A 22,434-nucleotide genomic window follows, 5' to 3' on the forward strand; every position below is an offset into this window, starting at 1 on the left:
AAAGGGGCAGGGGAAGTGAGAAGATCAAAAAAGAAACTCTGGCACACTAGAAGATCAACACTTTAGGGACCTGTACTTGTTAGAGAATCACAGAATCAACTAGGTTTGAAAAGAGCTTTAAGATCAAGTCAAACTTATGTTTAATTATAACCTGTTGAGATCTTTTTAAAGCATTTTCAACTCTTCCTGACCACCTCTGTGAGATTTCAGCTTTGCAGTAGTTATTCAAGCACACGAACTATGTGAGATTTTAGCCAAGGCTCTTGGTTAGGAGCGGAGGCTGGAAATGAGTCATTGTAACAACTCAAGCAGGTACGCCTGGGCCGATACAGTCCAATCTCTCCTCAGATTACTTATCAGATAGTACATTTTCTTTTGAAACACAAGCTGACACAGCAAGAAGAGTAACAAGCTCAACTGGTGAGATAAAGACAATCACCCACAACAAGCTGACATCACTGAGATACATAACACAAGCATGACCTTACAAGCCAAAACTATAACTAAGTTTAAAGGTATTTAACTGTGAAGCAGAGAAGTTCTCTGAACCAAGTAGATTATGATAATCAAACAAAGTGTCTTTAAAGTCAACAAGAATTCAAGGAACAAATTATGGGTAGGTGAAGTAAGGTCTAACACAGGACACTAGCCTTAGTTTTTGGGAGTACCAAGCTGTAAAATTATAGCAAAGGGCTCCCAGTGATGTATCAGCTTAATGCCAACCCCTCTGTTGTCCATCCCACCTACCCCTAATAAACCACCCTCAGCTAGCTCTTAGGAGAAAATTCCTCGGAGTAGGACAGGCAAGAACTGTTCTTTTGGCATAAATCAAAACTGCATTGTCCATTTCCTCAGTAATCTTTGCCCTGCCAAGGGGTTCTCATAACCCATACATCTGAGAACACAAAGAGAAGTGGTAAGGATCTTATACCTTATATATTGCTACTGACACTCAGAGTTTGAGAGCCCTCTTTTGGAACTGGCTTCCAGGACCAGATGGTTTGTCTGACTGGCTTGGGGGCTGGTTGTTCTTTGGTTGGTTGGTTGTTTTTCCCCATCTTTCTACAATGTGGCATTTCATATGGAGAGGACACTACACCAAAAAGGGAAATTAAACGTTTTCAATCTCTGAACCAAGAAAAAACGTTTGAGAAGTGGGACAAAATCTATTTCAAATTTTTGGCACATGCAGCCACAGTGTGCTGCAACAGGGGAATTGCTGGAAGTAATCATTGTCACCTTTAAATGACCTTCAGTGTTTATTGTTATTTTTCCATCAAGTTATCATCCTATTTCAGATCCAACATTTCTCGTCATAACAGACTAAGAATATCAAGCCTGAGATGGAAAACCTTCATCTGGAGAAAAAACATTCTATGAGTGAGTTGATTCTTCGAGCAATCTTCAGAGTAAGCATGGTCAAACAACTGCAAAAGTTACACAGCTTCCAAAGGAGGGAGCAAAACCAGCATGTTCTTTCATTTGAATTCATATGAACATGGAGCTAAGAAATCATAAACAGCTCCATTCCTATTGATTTAAGCCAGAACATATCCCCTATTAGAAAGATAAGGCCTGATAAAGAAACCTAAGTACTCATGGTCTCCCAGAAGCCTGAAAGGCATAGCAATTTCAAGAAAGAGTGAAACAAGGAAAGAATAAAATTCTCCCTTCGGGTGCAGCACCTTAGCACAGGTGATTTGGGAACCCAAGATTTCATCATATAGTAAATTAATACTACAACAAGTGAAGGTTATAATGACAGCTTTGTAACCATTAGTTTGGGGCACACTGACATGCAAATTCAGTGATTATCCTGCTTTTAGAGCCAATTTCCCACAGTGTTGCACCTAAGCTAACAAACGGTGCCATGAGCACCAGCCACGCTTATCTGCAATTCGCATAACGTGTTCCCTGATAATACAAAACTGACTGAATGGAAATAAGGAGTAGACAACTGCAACAAATTTCAGGCTTCTAAAAGGAAGCAGAAAGACTAGTTCTGTCTCACTGTTACGTGAATCAAAAAAAAAAAAAAGGAGCAATAACTGTGGGCAGCCTCTATACTATCAAGAGGCCTCTGATGAGCTGTACAGATGCTAAGACAACATTGAGTGAAAAAGTAAAGTTCACTGTCCCAAAATACTCCTACAGCTGGATTCTTGTGAATGAGTGTTTGAAAACCACAGATGCCAGCAACATGTTCTAACTGGGCAAGCTACTGAGCATGAAGAGGTACGTTACAGAATTACTAGCCCCATTTACACAGTTGCTCCCATATACAAAATGTACACTGTAATCAAATTGAAAATCACACTGGAATAAAGGTAAAAGTGATTTTCATCCTGTCTGTAAAATCCTACAAGCATTTTGCAGATTTAACTGCACTATATGACCAGACATTACATTAAATTGGGTATGCATAAATTGATTCCAGGGTAACTGAGAATTGTTAATCTTGCTGCTTACCCATGCCAAGAACAGACTGATAATGCTTTAGAGAGGATGTGCTACACAACACTGGTTTCCAGGAAAAGCCCAGCTGGATGTATTTTTAACAAAGCCAAAACCCAATAGACTATTTCCTTTTTCACCCTTGTATTGTTCCAACTGTGAGTGAATATTACGTTTTCCTGGAATCATTAATTTCAATGCAAAGCTCTAGTAATTCCAAGGAATTTACCTACCAGAGACAGTCCCAGAGACTTGTTGAAAAGATTTGAAATTAGTTTGGTCACTTTTGTTTCCTAGTTCTGATGCACAGACTAAGATTATAGTATTAAGTGACAATTTAAGGAAGGAGTTGCTCTACTGAAATAAACTGCCCTAAAAAAAACCCACAAAAACTGAAGGTGGTTTTTTTTTTTTGGTGTCTGTAAAACTACATTTCAGACCTAAGTTTACATTATGTTTTTAACTGCCATCACGTTCAGAAACACACCACAGAAAACTTAACATACTTCAATTCCACAACTTTCAGGACAAGTTCATTCAGCCCTTTATGAAATACTTCCTTGCACCACATAAGTTCATTTCACTCACAAAGCAGGCTGTCACACTGTTCAGCCACACAGCTACTGCTGCTGCTTTTGCTCTGAGCTTTTCACTTAAGCAATTAGGAATTACTTCCAAAAGGTAAAGCTAACTCTTTTGCTTGGTATTTAAGAAAATCCTCATTACCGAGTTGGCTCTCTAGAATTTAAATATTAAAAAAATATTACTTTCTACACAAAGGTCACAAATCTGCCACAGCCTACCCCAGGCTAACTGCAGGGCTTCTCTGATCTGCTTCTTTTCTGAACTGCAGGCTCTGATTTTATGTATTAATAAGAAAAACAGAAGTGCAAGTTTTGAGCCTTTTCTGTACACTAGTATCTGCATTCCCTCACTAAAAGATTACTGGGCTGTCAGACAGCAGCTTGAGAGATTAAAATTTGAAAATCACTTTAAATGGTTTCAAAACAAGGTCACTGACCACCACACTACCACTCCCCTCCCCTGCACCAAAATAAACCTGGCTCCCACATTAGATACAATGCAGTGTGCTCTCATCAATTCATTTGTAGGCAAACAAAGCATAAAGCAGCAAAGCGTGAGAATAAAAGTACTGTATGTTCTAGACCTCACATGATCACTTTTTATTTGTCCAATATTGAAAACACCTATTCCAACTTAAGCGCTAGAAATGCGATCTGGGGGATATACACCAGGCTGAAATGTCTTTTAACACCAAAACTTTTTAAATGGGATTTCCTATTTTTTATTCTTACACAATACTCACTAGCACGTCCTACTAGCTACATCCACAGATATACTATGTACAAAACAAAAGCAGAATACAAGCATCTCTTCACTGCAAGCCATGACCAACTGTCCTGGGTTCAGCAATAGCAGTCATTCTTCTCCTTCTTAGTAGCTGGTACAGTTTTCTTCCATGTCACATGACAGAGAGGGCTTACAATCAGACTGTAATTTGGGATGTGCATTCTCAAGAACACCTGCAATACATCGATGACATTATTGTGTGGGGTGATACAGCGGAAGAAGTATCTCCCTCTTTGAGAAAGGGAGAAAAACTAATCCAAATCCTGCTGAAAGCTTGTTTTGCCATAAAATGGAGTAAGGTGAAGGGACCTGCACAGGAGATTCAATTTTTGGGAATAAAATGGCAAGATGGACGTCACCAGATCCCCACAGGCGTGATCAACAAAATAACAGCAATGTCTCCACCAACTAATAAGAAAGAAACACAAGCTTTCTTGGGTGCTGTGGGGTTCTGGAGAATGCACATCCCAAATTACAGTTTGATTGTAAGCCCTCTCTATCATGTGACCCGGAAGAAGAATGATTTTAAATGGGGCCCTGAGCAACAACAAGCCTTTGAGCAAATTAAACGTGAGATAGTTCATGCAGTAGCCCTTGGACCAGTTCGGACTGGGCCAGATGTAACAAATGTACTGTACACCGCAGCTGGGGAGAATGGTCCTACCTGGAGCCTCTGGCAGAAAGCTCCAGGGGAGACTCGAGGTCGACCCCTTGGCTTTTGGAGTCAGGGATACAAAGGATCTGAGGCCAGCTATACCCCAACTGAGAAAGAGATACTGGCAGCCTATGAAGGGGTTCGAGCTGCTTTGGAGGTGATTGGCACTGAAGCACAGCTCCTCCTGGCACCCCGGTTGCCCGTGCTGGGCTGGATGTTCAAAGGCAGGGTCTCCTCTACACATCATGCAACCGATGCGACACAGAGTAAATGGGCTGCACTAACTACACAACGAGCTCGAATAGGAAATCCCAGTTGTCCAGGCATTCTAGAAGTCATCATGGACTGGCCAGAGGGCAAAGACTTTGGAATGTCACCAGAGGAGGAGGTGATGCGTGCTGAAGAGGCCCCACCATATAATAAACTATCAGAAAGTGAAAAGCAGTATGCCTTGTTTACTGATGGGTCCTGCCGTATTGTGGGAAAGCATCAGAGATGGAAGGCAGCCGTATGGAGTCCTCAACGACAAGCTGCAGGAACTGCTGAAGGAGAGGGTGAATCGAGTCAGTTTGCCGAGGTGAAAGCCATCCAGCTGGCCCTGGACATTGCTGAACAAGAAAAGTGGCCAGTACTTTATCTCTATACTGACTCATGGATGGTGGCAAATGCCCTGTGGGGGTGGTTGCAGCAATGGAAGCAGAGCAACTGGCAACGCAGAGGTAAACCCATCTGGGCTGCTGCACTGTGGCAAGATATCACTGCCCAGGTGCAGAACCTGGTGGTGAAGGTACGCCATGTAGACGCCCGTGTACCCAAGAGTCGGGCCACTGAGGAACACCAGAACAACCAACAGGTGGATAAAGCTGCTAAGATTGAAGGGGCTCAGATGGACTTAGATTGGCAACATAAGGGTGAATTATTTTTGGCCCGGTGAGTCCATGACACTTCAGGCCATCAGGGCAGAGATGCAATGTACAGATGGGCTCATGATCGAGGGGTGGATTTAACAATGGACACTATTGCCCAGGTTATTCATGAGCATGAAACATGTGCTGCAATTAAACAAGCCAAACGGTTAAAGCCTCTTTGGTATGGAGGACGATGGCTGAAGTACAAATATGGGGAGGCCTGGCAGATTGATTATATCACACTCCCACCAACCCGCCACGGCAAGCGCCATGTGCTTACCATGGTGGAAGCAACCACCAGATGGCTGGAAACATACGCTGTGCCCCACGCCACTGCCCGGAACACTATCCTGGGCCTTGAGAAACAGATCTTGTGGCAACATGGCACCCCAGAGAGAACTGAATCAGACAATGGGACTAATTTCTGGAACAACCTTATAGACACTTGGGCCAAAGAGCATGGCATTGAGTGGGTATATAACATCCCCTACCATGCACCAGCCTCTGGGAAAATCGAACGATACAATGGGCTGTTAAAAACTACACTGAGAGCAATGGGTGGGGGAACTTTCAAGCATTGGGATACATACTTACCAAAGGCCACCTGGTTGGTCAACACCAGAGGATCTGCCAACAGGGCTGGCCCAGCCCAGTCAGAACTTTTACATATTGTAGAGGGGGACAAAGTTCCTGTGGTGCACATGAAGAATTTGCTGGGGAAGACAGTCTGGGTTATTCCTGCTTCAGGTAAAGGCAAACCCACTCGTGGGATTGCTTTTGCTCAGGGACCTGGATATACTTGGTGGGTAATGCGGGAAGATGGCGAAGTCCGATGTGTACCTCAAGGGGATCTGACTTTAGGGGAAAACAGCCACTGAACTCAATTGTATGCTGTTGCCTGCTATGTAATACTTTTATTGCCCATCAACTAGAAGTCTTCAGGTCACCAGCGACTGGCCCTGACTTCCCTCCGATCATCATCCCAACAGAGAATGAACTTTGATGAAACCAGACGAGTTCTGCGGTATCATCAGCAGACAACAATCCAACACTGCACACAGCCTCTCCTGCTCTGAAAGACTGTTACAAGAGATAGAGCCTGACATCATGGACCAGATGAACTCAGCAGCTTTATAGGGTTTTGTCCATGCACTAAGGAATGATCTCTCTCTCTCTCTTTGTGTGTGTGTTTGTGTGTATGTGTCTATATATGTATATATATGAAACAAGAGTGATGGTATATTGAAAAATGTGGGATCTGAGCATGATGTGAATCGTATGGAATAAGGGGTGGATACTGTCCTGGGTTCAGCAGTAGCAGTCATTTTTCTCCTTCTGAGTAGCTGGTGCAGTGCTGTGTTTTTAACTTTCAGCCTGGGAACAGCGCTGACAACATCAATGTTTTTAGTTGTTGCTAAGTAATGTTTACTCTGACCAAGGACTTTGTGAGTCTCATGCTCTGCCAGGGAGGAGAGGAAGTGGGAGGAAGCAGAGACAGGACACCTGACCCAAACTAGCCGAACGGGTATTCCATATCACAGAACGTCATGCCCAGTATATAAACTGAGGGCAGTTACCTGGAAGGGTCAGATCACTGCTTGGCTCGGGCTGTGTATCAGTTGGTGGGTGATGAGCGGTTGAATTCTCTTGTTATTTCCCTTATCATTATTATTATTGGTGGTAGCAGTAGTGATTTGTGTTATACCTTAGTTACTGGACTGTTCTTATCTCAGCCCATGGGAGTTACATTCTTTTGATTCTTCTCCCCATCCCTCCGGGAGCGGGGGGAAGAAGTGGGGAAGTGAGCAAGTGGCTGCGTGGTTCTGGGTTGCCAGCTGGGCTTAAACCATGACACCAACACACAAAGGGTTTCAAATTCATCAGTCAAGGAGATGCAGTTAAGCAACTGTTTTCAGGGTAAGATGCAATGCTAAGTTACTTTATAAAAAATTTCAAGGCTAAATTTCTTTTAAAACTAGGATAATGAGTTGCTAACAAGCTTTATATTTCAGCATCCTCTGTGACTATTTTTACCAAGAGCCTAATATCAATAATGTATTCCCTACTGCCCAATGTACACTCTCATGTCAGCCATGACTGCTCCCACAGAAAAGGGCTACTGTAAGTAGTCTTGCACCTTACATACTAGTAACAGAACAAGCATTCCACAAAAACTGTGCAAGGGAAATCTAATGACAACAGTATAGAGTAACTGCACCAACACTTCAGTTACATCCTCCTAATACTCAAGTGCCATGAGTACAGACCAATATTTAAACCTTTCTTCTAATGTCTTAGTAGATATTTCCAACTGTTTGACTGTTCTCTTCTGTATTAACTTCTAGTTTTTACACAAAAAAATTCAAGAGTGTCATGTTCTCAGGTGACATACACCATAGTATCTCAAGTGACATTAATGAACACATCAAATTTCAAGCTGAGATTTAGCCAGCAATCCTTACTTTGATAATGTAGCTGTTAAAACGGATCCAAGACTTTTAATTCCAGATCCTAGAATTCAGTTTTGCAAATAGTGTAAATTTAAGCTCCTGTACTTTCAACCAATACAAAAAACCTGTTACTCATTAAAATCCTACGAGAATGCTTTGGTTGATGAGAAACTTAACATGAGCTGGCAGTGTGCGCTCGCAGCCCAGAAAGCCAACTGTATCCTGGGCTGCATCAAAAGGAGCGTGACCAGCAGGTTGAAGGAGGTGATCCTGACCCTCTACTCTGCTCTCGTGAGACCTCACTTGGAGTATTGTGTGCAGTTCTGGTGTCCTCAACATAAAAAGGACATGGAACTGTTGGAACAAGTCCAGAGGAGGACCACAAGGATGATCAGGGGACTGGAGCACCTCCCATATGGAGACAGGCTGAGAAAGTTGGGGCTGTTCAGCCTGGAGAAGACAATGCTGCATGGAGACCTCATAGCAGCCTTCCAGTATAAGGATGCTGGGGATGGACTATTCATTAGGGACTGTAGTGACAGGACAAGGGGTGATGGGTTCAAACTTAAACAGGGGAAGTTTAAATTGGATATAAGGAAGAAGTTCTTTACTGTTAGGGTGGTGAGGCACTGGAATGGGTTGCCCATGGAGGTTGTGAATGCTCCATTTTTGGCGGTGTTCAAGGCCAGGCTGGATGAGGCCTTGGGTGGCATGGTTTAGTGTGGGATGTCCCTGCTCATGGCAGGGGGGTTGGAACTAGATGATCTTAAGGTCCTTTCCAACCCTAACTATTCTATGATTCCATGCTTCTATTTTGATATTAAGTACGTTATAATGAATCAGCTTAATTCTACCTCACGATGTGCACCAAAAGAAGCTACTGTGAAGTAATTTTAGCCACTGGATACTTTACTGCATCTTAGCTAATCTACCGTTAAAATGACACACAGTTTACTCCAGTGTTGCTTCCAAAAAAAGGCTCTCAAGGCTTCCTTTTTTTCTCACCACTCCCACCCCCAGCTCCTGATTTTTTGTTTGCATTAGTGAGATGTCCTTTTCACACCCCACTACTTTCTGCCAGCCAACTGCTTGTGTGGCTGCACAGAGAAACAGAAACCAGCAACTGGAAAACAACCTACCTTAACATTTTAGAAGCCAGATTGGCTCCCCAAAACAGTAGAGAAAAACAGAAACCTGGTCAGCAACAGTAAGTCACTTCACCTTCGGAGCACAGCTCACTGGTATTCACACTGTGCTAGGAGAGGTCACATCAACAGTTCACAGGAAATAGCTTGCAAACTGCAAGTTTAAACAGTAGCTTTCCTAACAGTAATTAATTCCTGTGGGGAATAAAGGCCTTTAAAACTATGTTACAACTACTCAAAATTAGTATTATCCATTCCAGATTAACTGTTGAAGGAGGCAAGACTTTTCATCTCATGAAAGAAGCTTTTGTGAATAGGTCTTTCTATGAATGAATTCTTTTTAATTGGTATCAGTGAGTGAGGAGTCAGCACCTCAGATTACTCACCAGCTAACCTGCTAGTGTTCTGGACTCCAGATGAATTTAAAGTCATCCAGCTTGTGCTCTTGTTTGCATCCACAAGCTTTTCTTTGCAACTGCTTAGGCTACAGAGAATTAATAGCATATTTCCAAATCAAAACACAGCCACCATAACAGCATCAGAAAGCTTCCTGCTGCTGTCAAACTCAAACCAGATCATTAATAAGCTTTTGTTTATCTGCTGATGCTGGCATATGCGGTCTCTTTTCCCCAAACCCTTGCTTCTGCAACTGGAGCATCTCTCAGCATGTTGATATAACTGTTGATGCAGCTTTGCAGTGAACCAGATGAGGGACCTGCTCTGCCAAAAAATAATCCAACTAAAAGAAACATTATTTTGTTTAGTGACAGCAGTGCTAGCATAGTATTCAGGGCATTAAGAAGACAAGGAAAACAGCAAAAAACTTTGAACAACACTGCTTCCCAAAGAAATGCTCAAGCTGTAGCCTCAGCCACATTATTTCCAAGTGGTTACCTTTTGTTCTTCTCTTTCTGTTGCATTTTGACACTTCTCAATCTTCCACTGCCGCATGAAATCTCGCAGATACCCAAAAAGGGTGAGAACACCATAGCCTACGTAGGTCAGCACAGCAACCAGCATTGGCGTTTCTTCAAAAGCTTCATTGAAAGGCCTTTTGTATAATCCTCCATTGTGCACAATATGATTCACCTATAGTAAAAATTTAAAGAGAGGCTGTTGTGAGATATCCATTCAGGAAATGACAGACAGACATTCAGAGTAGCCCCTGGCCTTCTAATCAGCTACAAGTACTCAAAGTACTCTCAGCTAGGGTTAGACCTGACTGATAAACAGTGTCAGTCTCCATAGACAGCTAAGTTGTTGATATAACCAAAGTCACAGTTACCAACTTAGTGCCATTTAACATCTCATTAAAGTTCTTTAGCTTGCAAACGTACACAGAGAGTACTGCTTATATCCAGACCAACCAAAATAAAAAAACCCCTGCCTTCCCCTTTCATCAAGAACTAAGTAGGCATAACTAACAGAATAGCGAGGGTTCCCAGGCTCACTACAGGGAAAAAACAAAACAGAAATGAATAGTGTTATTAATCTAAACAATGTATTTTAAGCATTATGAGAACTGAAAAAGTAATTAGAGGATAGCAAAATAGGCTCAACTTTGTAAGCCTATATTACTCTAACAAAACAAGCATAAACTGTGTGTCTCTATAACTGTTTGCCTAAAGATAGTGACGTAAACATTGTACTCATCCATGAGGAGGACATGATACCAGACAAAAAAGTCATTATATAAACAGTCTCAACATTGCATGTAAGTCAGCACATAGAACAATGCAAAGCTTTCTGCACAAAATCCAGACTAAACGTCATCTTGCAACGTGCATACCATTATTTGGTATGCAAAGAGTTTGATTAGTTGTATAATACATGTGCATGGCCATCTCAAGTACAGTTACTGTAATACATAATATTTGTGACTATTAAGAAAAACTTCACAGCTACAGGGCAAAGGCTCACTCAACACAACACTGAGGGAAAAATATCATTGTTTTGTCTAAAAGTATTAAGTTAAAGATCAATGTATCAAAACATAGAAACCCAGCCATTAGATGCAAATGTTATTCTGTATTGCTAAAAGTTACAGAATAGCTACCCTGTGATAGAATAGCTAGCTACATGTGAAAGAACAGTCTTTGACATAAAACCCTATCCGTAGCACCAAATAAATACAGATCTAAGAAGTGTATTTTTAAAAATATACTAATCAAAGAAACATCAACACATAGGAAGGCATTTTAATCCCAAATAAATCAAAAAAGGACAACAGCACATAATTAATGAGGAGTGGAGGCCAACAGACAAACCAACCCAGTTATTCACCTATGGCACTCATACTATCATGTGGGAAAAGAAGTCAACATTGTCCTAACCTCTGTAACAGCTGATGAATCAATAAAGGCACACATACTTTCTGGCCTCACCAAACACTGTGTTATCTGGAAAGTGACACCTGCTCATATGCTGGAGCAAGTCTGTATTTCAAGCCTAGCATTAATACCTTGAAAGTAATTTTTCAGAAGCAAGGGTCTTCTCTTAGGACACAAATATGCTATAGTTCCATAGTCACTGAGTATGCACCAGCACATTCGTCTCCTGATACTCATTTCTACCTCCTCCCTTTGCCAATACAGACATTCAGATCAAGTTTTAACCAGAGCAAATCCTCAATTTGGTCACTGGGGATTTGGTCAATTGATGAGAATTGCTCCAAGTGTGGAAACTAAACAGCAAAGACACAGTAGGAACTTCTCTTTTACTGGCAGCAGCATTTAGGCCAAATGCAAATAACTAACTTGCAGCATGTTGGGACCAGTTTTAATGCTGAAGCAGTTTTTAAAACACACAGCGTACAGTGGTGGCTTAAGTTAAAAAACTACCATGCTTCGGAACAGGTGTAGATCACTTGGTTACCACACTGCAGCTCAGATGATGACAGTCTAAAGCTTTAACACAGGCTACAGGTTCATACACTGTTTCCTTCAGGAACACTGTCCGCCAAAGGAACTGCCCCTGCCATATTCCCACTCTGAGCCATCTGCATCACCCTCTGGCTTGCACAACTAAGGCTAATCAGATTTTCAGCACAGCGTCGCTCCAATGCTGAACTGATCTAGGTTGGAAACATAATGGTTTGCAGAAGGTTATTTATTAGACCCCAACAGTCTTTACAGCGCTGTTCTGCAAACTTGTTCAATAGATCTCAGCAAACAAGAACCAGCAGCTGTTGGGTAGAGAGAAGGGGCAGCAGCAACATGACAATCAACAGACTCAACGAGCAAACACTGCAGAGGAAAAACCATGAAAGCTTTCTCTTTATTACTCTCAAGATTGCTTAACTGTATTACTATGTCTCCAATTCATGAAACCATTGAATTTCATTACATCCAGATCTGAGAAAGCTCATGCACCAAAACTCCTATTACTATAATTTCAGCTTGATGAATTAAAAGTTGAATTTGGTGTCCTCACACTGACAGACCAGGCTTTGAATAGCAGCTATTCAGGAGCAGGCATGCACTGCACCTGCTACTTATGCTGTCTACTAGTAGCCGATTAGTAGCAACAGAAAACTGCTAGTGACTACTTAACAAATTACCTAGCTCTAATAAATAGAGATCACATCAAAGGTTTTAATGTCTTTCCCATGTAACTGGCAGTTTGTCTGAAGATATGAAAGGCTACATCCTGAGGGTGTATCTGAGGCTACCTAACACCAAAAAATAGCTACTAGGGAAAAACCAACAAACATCCACACCAAAACCCAACTAAACCCCAACCTATAAACAAGTCTAATCAGAAGTATACCAATTTTTTCCAGGTCTTTAGAGTTGCCTCTGCTTGTGACAAATGTTAAAACTAAACAAGTTATCCCACATGGTCAAAATAATTTCACTGAGAATGGCCCTTTTGGGAATACTTGTATTGATTCAACACATACTCTAACCAATTTCACCTCCCAGTGTCATCCTATGAATGCATTTATACATCCTTATACTCTCATGTCAGCTACCATGAAAAAAGCTGAGAAACTTCTATGCTATCCTATCTGAATTAAATGTTAAAGAAATAATCTGAATGCAATTCCACAGACTTTTCATAAAGGATACAATGATTATAAATAGTCTATAATTGATTATAATAGCCACATTTTATATACAAGCCAGTTGGTTTTTCCAAGAATGCCTCAGGAATCTGCACACTAGCCTTCAAATGAAGGCTTACATGCTGTGAGCTCCAAGGCTGCTGCCAAGGAGCAGCAAGTTCAGTTCCAGAGATCAAGAAAGAAGGTGGCTACAGCTTCGTGATTCATTTCTTTTTCTGGAGGGTGGGGAAGAAGCATGCAAGATTAAGACTCTTATGGTTTCAAAGCCTCACAATAAAGTGAGCCGTGACCTTTGGAGTAGAACATACTGTGTATCTAAGTGGAGACTATAAAGAAAAGTCAAGAATTCAACAAAGTGTGTGGTTCAAAAAAGCAGGAGTAAGCTCACCTACATCTCTCTCTCCTGTACTGCATTGACCACACGTACATAGAAGAGCATCATCACATTAATATAATCAACTGCAGGAGAAAAATCGGAAAGCACCACCCAGCTGGTTAGAGAAAGCAGGAAAGAGATGGCATTCTGCATCAGCCATAGGTCGCCTGTGTTGGGCCAATCTCTTGGGGAAGAAAAGTCACATCGAACAGTATCGTAACAGTTACTAAGCAGCAGCATCATACACCTACAGGTAGAAAGGATTGCACTGGTTTAAGTAGAACACATTAGGGTGTCTGATTACATGCAGCTCTCTAATTGGTAACAAACAGTTCCAATTCAGAAGACAATATATTATAAAACTGGCTTCAGATTTAAGTTCATCCTGCAAATCAGAAACATTTTAAGTAGCGCGACAGCACATCTGCAACAGGCAGAGGATGGGATTGCGGATGCACACACATGTGGCACAAGCACACCCAACCTTATGTTCTTGCCCAACTACTGCACAAAGTTATGCTTTAAAGGCCACATTGGCCTCCAGTGCAGTGTCTGAAGGGCTGGTACTATCAGAACAAGACTTAAGCTCCATAGACAGAAAAGATTCCTGTCTATCCCAAGTTATTCAAATTCTTTAATGACATATCTAGAAAATATCTCACATAATACCCCTTTTGCAATTACCTTAGCTAGTTAAAGGTCATCCAAAATTAGGGACAGAATAGTGTAATCTAAACAAAAGTAGTTCTCATTTAAGCCACCCCACTGAGCACAAATTCACACCAGAATATATCCAATTGCATGCTTTATTGATTACTATCTCCGCTACCCTACAGTTATTGCAGTTCATAAACAACGGTCAGCAGTAAATTTGCTTTTCCTAGTACCCTTCACCATTTTCCATTTTCTAAATTTGGACAGCAGGATCTTCATAGAAGGACCGCCATACCTCACCCTGTCATAAATTTACAAAGAAGGTAAAAGGAAATCAGCAAACTGGTACAGATTTTAGTATTGCTTTCACTGCCAGCCCACAAAACAGGTCATGTATGAGACTGGCATTAGTCTGAACCTCACTTTGTTATCTTTAAAAACTTATTTCTCAAAACCAATAGGAAAAAGGCGTTTCAGTATATTTGCTATACCTGTGTCAGCAGACAAGTCGTATAAGAACTCATTCTAAACAAAGTCAGCATGGTAGAAATCAGTAGATGCAAAGGAGCACACAAGAAGCCAAACACTCTCAGACTGAAGGGAACCATGCTTAACTTCCAAAGCATTAAAGAGGGTGAAGTTTTGTGAGAAGACAGGAGCCATGCTTGAACACAGGAACATTTGCAGATGCTGCTGTAGGCAACACACAGGATTTATCACAGGCATCTGGGTATATACCTTGCATGGCAGGCATTTTAAGGAGAGAAGATGCTACAAGTGCAACATGCACAGTGCACAGTAAGAATACTGATTATGGTGCTACCCCAGGAAAATCCTAACACTGTGTATTAAAGAGGTTGTTTCATTTCATGCTGCCAGAAAGAGCAAAGTAAGATGAACTGGGCAGACTTTATGTAAACACCTTGAAAGGATTATTTATGCTGAAGCACAATCTTGCTAAATACCTGTTAAAAATTTGTAGCTTCTTGTTGCCACACACCACACATACTGCAGAAATTCTACTAGCAGCTTTTCTTTTTTGCCTTTTTTTTTTTTTTTTTTTAAAAAAGAAACATAATGTGGAAGACCACTTCCATGAGTTGCTTGTTTTTATTGAAGATTCCTGCCAACTATATGGAATAAAACGGAAAAACACGGAATGCACCTCTGCTCTTGGATATGCCTCCACTCTCTCAAAACCAGTCACATTTACTCTAAAGGATGACAGTAATCAGCACTACAGAAACTACAGCAGTGAAAACTCCACACAGGCAACTGCTCTAAGCTGCTAGGTTATTCTGTGGAATGTTACTGTCACCTCCAGCCCTTTTCTTTGTACTGCTTTCTTCTTAGACTTCAGATCTCAGACTGTTGCATAGGTAAAAGGACCAAGTATTTAGTACCAAAATTAGAATGAAACTATTTGAATCACAGTTTAAGCTTTTTTTTCTTTCCCTAAAAAAAGGGAAACTTGTTTTACAAACCAGACTTCAACACTGGAGTGTATTCCTATATTCTTACTTACACATTTGCTCTTGTTGACAGGCACTGTCAAATATTGCGATCTGCAACTAGTCACTCCCAACAAACTAGGTCTTCTTTTGTTAAGATGCACTTGCTACACCTACACAAAAAAGTGCAAATCTTCATAATGTTTAAGTGTTGTTTGGGGTTTGTTGTTGCGGTTTTTTGCTTGGTTGGGGTTTTTTTGTGCCTCTTTTTTTTTTTTTTTGGTTGGTTGGGTTTGGGGTTTTTTTCTTTTATCGAGTGAATGACACCGTAAGGCAGGATTTACTACATACGGCTGACAATTTGAATTCTATTGAGAATATACTTTTTTCTGTCAGTTTACCTTAAGTTACCTTAAACCCAATGTTACTTTATCTAGTACATTCAGTAGCTTTTAGGTGTACAACATTTTGACAGAGAATTCCTGAACTGCACGCCTAGTAACTAAATGTGTTTCGCAATAAGATTTCCAAACGCAGCTTAAGTCTTTAGCGGTTCACTAACAAGTAAATTTCTAGGCTTTATACCTCTGAAAGCATTCCTAATATACTTTAGAATTTGTTCTCATTTATTTTTACAGACATCAAGTCCTATTACTTTCTAAACTTTTTAACTCCTGCTTTGTCAACTATAAGTATTCTTCAAGACTGTACTTTTAAATGAAAAATCATAGAATCAAGCAGGTTGGAAAAAACCTTTAAGATCATCAAGTCCAACCTTTACCCCAGGACTGCAAAGTCCACCACTCAAACGTGTCACATTCTTATAACACCTCCACAGATGGTGATTTCATCACTTCCCTGGGAAGTTATTTTGGTTATTATGATTATTTTTCTAGGAGTGCTTTCCTAATGAATTAAAAAAACCCAAACAAACCAACCTTTTTTTATTTTTTACTTCACAGAAGTTGGGCCAATGTTTTATGTTCCTCCAAGATAAACTGAAGTCAATAGATAATTAAGTTCCCCCCAGCCCCAACAAATTGAAAGCTTGATATTTAGGAAAGCAACATTTCTGCTGTATGATTAAGACATGAAAATACAATATGACCTATCATTCAAGCAGTTATAATAACAAAAAGTGAACTTGCATACATTTATAACAATTACAGCATTTAAGGCTTATCAGCAGTTAAATTTGAAATGGCAGTCCCAATATTAGTGAAAGATTTTCACACTTTATCCTAACTGACTTCTCAGTAGCACCTAATCGAACCTAAGAGAAGCTAGTCACATCAGCAACTACCATGGGTGTTTGTTTGCATACTAGTAGAGATACACAAACTCTCACTGGCACTACCATCTACTAATTTAACACTATGGTCTCAAATATTCATCTAGCCAGAAAAAAAAATGCTGCGCAGCTATTTTTTCCACAAAGGCTTATATTCTTTTATAATTGAATTTAGTATTAGAAAAGTATCTTCAGGTACACAGTTTCAGAAATAAGAGTTTATAAATTAAAACATCTGACAGAGATCAGTCTTTCTAGGTCAGCCAATCTTCTGCTCACTTCAGTTTTACATTATTGACACAATAAACACAGTCAATAAAAAAGCCAAGCAAGAGGCACAAAGTAATAATATCTTTCCTCAGGTCTGATGCAAGCCCCAGAGTATATGCTACAAGCCCCAAGGCACACATTTTTATGTAGGTTCAGGGATTAAACACTAATGTCTACACGTGGACAAACCCTCCTGCAATCCACAAGTTAACCTCCGTGACCATGGAATAACCAAGGTTGGAAGGTGACTCCAGTGGTCAACGCCTCCAACTCACAGGTCAAAGCAAGTCTAATTACAGCAGGCTGCTGACAGACATATCTCATCTAGTCTTGACCTCCTCCAAGGATGGAAGTCACGCAACCTCTCTGTTACAGCTGAGCCCAGGACACAACCTCTTCCAGTATTTTACCACTCTCACAGAAGACTTATTTTCCCTATAGGTAATAAAAATTTTCCATTCTTCCAAATTATATCTGTTGCTTCTTATGCTATTGCCACGCACTTCCAAAAGCCTGGCTCCAGCCATCTAGTTGAGCCTTCTCTTCCTAAGGCTGAACAAACTCAGATCCCCTCAGTCCCTCCTTTTGCTTGGGACCCCCCACTAGAGTCACAGATTCGCATGGCTATGTCAGCATCTTTCTGGTGAGCTCAAAAATGGACATGATATGCAAGACGCAGTCTCACAAATGCTGAGTAAGTGAGAAAGATCACTTCTTCATGGATAAGTTCACGAGATTCAGTTCTTTGAGATAAATTGTTATTTCTTTTTATCAAAAATATCTGCATTTTAATTTTGTATGCAGATGTGGAAAAAAAATCCAAACCACAAAACAACACAAAACCAAAACAATTCTGTCCTCAACATTATTTAACATCTTTATCTTATCCCAAACTTTACCTGAAACAAGGGCTTATTCACATCACTGCTACCACTAACTCACTATAACAAGAAAAGCTTTCAGTCTTTGTTGCACTCATCATTATAATTATGCTTTCCTGAAGAAACTATACTAACCTTAATTCCAGCAAAAGCATCTATAAAATCAAGATGAAGTCATCACTCCCATGCATCCTGATGTATCTCATGAGATGAGCCTACAAACAGTAGGATTGCGCTCTCTCTAAAAACCCAAACACAAATCACACGACCACACAAGCTGGTTTTAGTACGTACACACTAAAAAAACCTGAAAAAAATTAGAAATCTACGCTACCTGTTTTAATAGCTGTAAGAATTCAGGATTTGTGACAGTTTTAAAGGAATACAAATCCCACGGTCCTCCCACTCTTCAACCAAGCTATTCCTTGTCTTCCTGAGGAAGTAGTATTAGACATTTATAAAAGGCATGGATGCAATAAGCTATCTGGAGATGGCTACAGTATGGCATTTTAAACCTCCTAGAAACGTGAAGGGAACTAAAATTTGTTATCTGGCTGGGAAATACCACACACAACAGAAATTAAGAACTTGATATCTAACACCTATGTTCCAATTATTTTTTTTTTTTCAGTTTGAGATGATTTCTTCTTCAACTTCCAGAGGCATAACAAAACCATTCTAAGGTGAGAAGCTCAATTAAGAAGTCCAAAAAAACACATTACTAAAAACGTATTCACAATAATAGGTAGATTCCAATAAGTTATCATGGAAAATAAGGGCACCTTGTCCCATTAAAGATGCCCCAAGCTCCCTATTTTTAGCAAGAATTATTTTTCAGATGCAGTGTTAGAAAACCATTAGCCATTGGCTTTAGAGCAAAGCACTGCAACAGAGAAATACACTGCAGTTTAAAATTGCATTGCAGAAAGAAAAAGCAATTTTCCTTGCACTCTTTATTATTCCCACAAGTGTCTTGATAGATCCTGAATACCATTTTTCTACTGAACTCTCCAGCTCTCTCTCAACACTCCAACAGACCAGAAAGACATATAAAAGAGAATCACGCAGAACAAGAAAAGGTAACTTCACTGTTCTTTTATGTAGACTTGCTTTCTTTCTCCTGGCTGTGCTCATTTCCCCACGACAATACCCTTTCATGCTTTCATCCTACATAGTGCAGTATTACACTAAAATATTAAATCAGTTTTGAACCCATAAATAGATTACTGCTTATGCTGGAATAACAGTGAAGAGCTCATGCTAAGTTAAATACCAGTCTCTGTAGAGGGATTTGTAAGGAAAGCCTGAAATCTGTGTCATAGGGACAATTTAGGGTAAAAAAATCCCAAAACAAAACACAAACCCAGCCATCCCCCAAAAAAAACCCCAAAACTTACTCAGCTAACCACAGCAGGGATATCCTAGGTAGGGGCACATTCCTCTTTTCACACAGTTAAAAATTCCTTCACTACCAAGCCCTACCAGAGGGCACAGCGATGTAATACCCTGTCTCTAAGCTATCCTCTCACAAGTTCCAGGCTTTTCCAGATAAATTGCCAGTGCAACACTTCTTTATACCAACGCTTTTTCTTTTCCCTCCTCTTCCCACCAATATATTCATTTTATCTAGATCTCTTCTTGCCTCCTACTTCTCTGAAGGACTTTCTTGCAAAAGCACCTTTTCGCCTCCTCACCTTTACTTTTCTGTTTTATTCTCCGAAGTAGGAAAAGCTCCCTCCTTTTTGGTACTTGATTACTTCACTTGCAGATTCTCAAGTGTTGTATGTGGTATGTACAAACACAGACAAATATAGTCAACACATGGTAAGCATTAACATGTTTTCCTTCTGTGCAAAGGATCAACAACCAAAATTCAAAAGCCAAAAGGCCACTCAAGTGGCCAAATCCGTGATACACCAGCAACTATATCTTTGCTAGCAAATACACCTAAACACTCACTTCTTCCACTCAGGTTCTAACATTTAGAACCTTATTTTGAAAGTCAGCAATCTGGCCCACATAAAATTATAGCAAAATGAATGCAAGACTCCTAATTTCTGCTTGACCAGCAAGCAGCTGCTAGAAAGATACAAAACTTTCTTATACTCTTCATGCATCCTCTGCCAATGCTGCTACACTTTTGAGAAGTGGTTCTACGAAATCTTAGCAAAAAGCCAATGAACCTTTCCCCACTTTAGAAATAGTTACCTCAAACACCTCAGGCTTCCAGCGCATATTTGGGCATAGTATTACTTGCCAGCTACTGACTGACTAGAATGCCTCATAAAACATCAAGATTTTTAAGCTTCCTCAGTTTGACATAGATGGCTTTGCCATTCACGTGCTGTATCTCCCATGTTTTCCAGATACAGCTGAAAAAATCCTTGAGGAAGAACTTCCCTACCCCAACTTCTCTGTTCTTCTGAAGCAGAAAAGCACAACTGTAATCAGATCTCCTCCTTTAAAAGGACTACGAGGGGACAGGGAAGAAACACCACTCGCAGAAGAATGCTCACCACCACCATGCCTAGTCTTAGTGCAAAGATTTATGTTTATGATTTTATAGTCAGCAATGCTTGTTGTTTGCACAGCCAGACAACCAGTGCCATAGCTCTCCAAACCAGTACAAGCTGACACTGCTGCCAAAGTACTGTACTGTCTTCCTCCATCTGTTCACTTCCAACACTGTTCACTTCCCAAATGCCAGGGCAAGACTATGAGCATCCATCTAGTGAAAGAAATGCGGTAAGTGTCCTGGGTTATATTTAACACCAGGGGTGGGTCCGGGAGGAAGTTTAGTTTTACCCTGCATCAGTTCTCAATGTGGTTCACACAGTGAGTGCACAAACCTACAATGGAAAAACATGGAGCAACAGGATGGATGGCATGGAGGAAGGCTCTTCTCAAGCAGCTTTAGGTGTCCAAGGAAACACAACTTATTCCATACAGTTAGGCTTGCCTCAATGAGAGCCATTATGTTCCTTATACTGTAACAAAAAATTTTGGTGTTTTGCAGAGAAACAAACAGAAGTCTGCAAGCACAGATAGACACTTGCATCACAAGGTGACAATACAGCTAGATGGGAAGTGCTGCATCAACCTTTAACTATTCCGTAGAGGGAAGTCCCTAACAAGGATACTTGTAGCCCTGTGCATCACACCTGTAACAATAAAGCAATAGTGAAAGACTGCTAAAACCTTTTATTTGAAAGCACAAACCTACCATGTTGTAGTGAGCTTTAAGTTTAAAGCTCTGCTGCTAAACAACAGAAACGAAAGCCTTGTGGTAAAGACACGAGTGACCCGAGGGCCAGCCTGGCGAACAAACACCCTCCGCGGCACGCCCATGACCGAGGCGCTACTCGCCGCCCTCTCTCCCCACCGCAGGGCCGCAGAGCACAAACCCGATCCCACCGGCCAGCAAAGTTGTACCGAACATCCCAACCAGCGGCGCCTCGGTGGCCGGCTGCAGCCACGGCGAGTGGGGGCAGCCGCAGGCTTCCTCTGCTACCCGGCGTGCCGGGGACACTGCCGGCTCCCACAGCGGGACGAGGCAGCAAGGCGGCAGCACCTGGAAGAAAGTACCGAGGACAGCCCGCGGCCGCACCGCAACCGGCCCCACAAGCCCTTCCCGCCACCGGCGCCCCCGAGGAGACCACACACCCATCCAGGTGCCGGCCCCACCCGTGAGGCGGAGGGCGCCCGTGCGCACGCATACCTCTGTGTCGCGAGGGGAAAGACCGCGCACGTAGCCGTTGCGGAGCGTGCCGTGGCCCGCGCCGCTGCAGCCGTTAGCGCAGGGCTGTGCGCCCGTCACCGCCGCAGCCCGCCTGGGCCGCTCCATCCCGCCAGCTCCGCTGCGCCCGCTCCGCCACCCCCGCCGGGCCGCGCCGCACCGGAAGCGCGAGCTGCCGCTTGCACCAATCACCGGCAGACACGTCACGCTCGGGGATGGGCTCTGTAACGACGCATCGGCGCGCGTGCGAGGCTGGCGGCGGCCGCCAGGGGCAGGGGGCGGGGCCCAAAGGACGGGGCCCAATGAGAGCCTCGCATGCCAATCAGGTGGGAGGGGAGTGAGGTGAAGCAAGGGGTTTGCCCAATTGCAAAGCGGAAAGTTCGGAGGAAGGTGCAGCCAGAAGGTGAGCGTTGTCCAATCGCTCGGCAGAAATGGAACCGGGAACGAAGAGCAGGCGATAAGATAGCCAGTCACAGCGAGAGGCGGTCGGAGGGGCGTGACCGCGCAGCGAGGTCCGTCTAGTGACGGGAGGGAGGGGCAAGGTGGTGGTTGAGGTAGCAGCTAATGGGAGGGCACCGTGGCGGGCTCGCGGAGTGAGGGCGTGGTTGGGGGGGTGGCGTGTGAGGGATAGCAGGGGCCGCGCTGAGGGCTGGCTCTGGCTCCGGCGGCTCCGGCTCTGGTGGCTCTGGCTGGGGCAAGGCGGACGCGGGGCGCCGAGCGTGTGAG

The 22,434-nt window shown here is 42.2% G+C and overlaps 1 protein-coding gene across 5 annotated transcripts in view; it reads right to left on the bottom strand.

Moving 5' to 3' along the window:
- SPTLC2 (serine palmitoyltransferase long chain base subunit 2) overlaps window positions 1–21,849 on the bottom strand; it is an 87,831-nt gene extending 65,982 nt beyond the window's left edge. For 3 of the 5 annotated variants that reach the window (XM_080617787.1, XM_080617791.1, XM_080617790.1), the window contains exons 1-2: window positions 21,691–21,849; window positions 9,878–10,072 (exon numbers count right to left, since the gene is read on the bottom strand). In XM_080617787.1, the coding sequence (XP_080473913.1) occupies window positions 9,878–10,072; window positions 21,691–21,816 (321 nt within the window). In that variant the 5' untranslated portion in view covers window positions 21,817–21,849. Of the gene's footprint in view, window positions 1–9,877; window positions 10,073–21,195; window positions 21,282–21,376; window positions 21,544–21,690 lie in introns of those variants that run through there. The other 2 variants (XM_080617789.1, XM_080617788.1) reach the window with 2 other exon arrangements.
- Window positions 21,850–22,434: the final 585 nt, after the last annotated feature.

This window comes from Psittacula echo (genome assembly GCF_963264785.1).
Source record: "Psittacula echo genome assembly, chromosome: 5".
Classification (NCBI taxonomy): Eukaryota; Metazoa; Chordata; class Aves; order Psittaciformes; family Psittacidae; genus Psittacula; species Psittacula echo.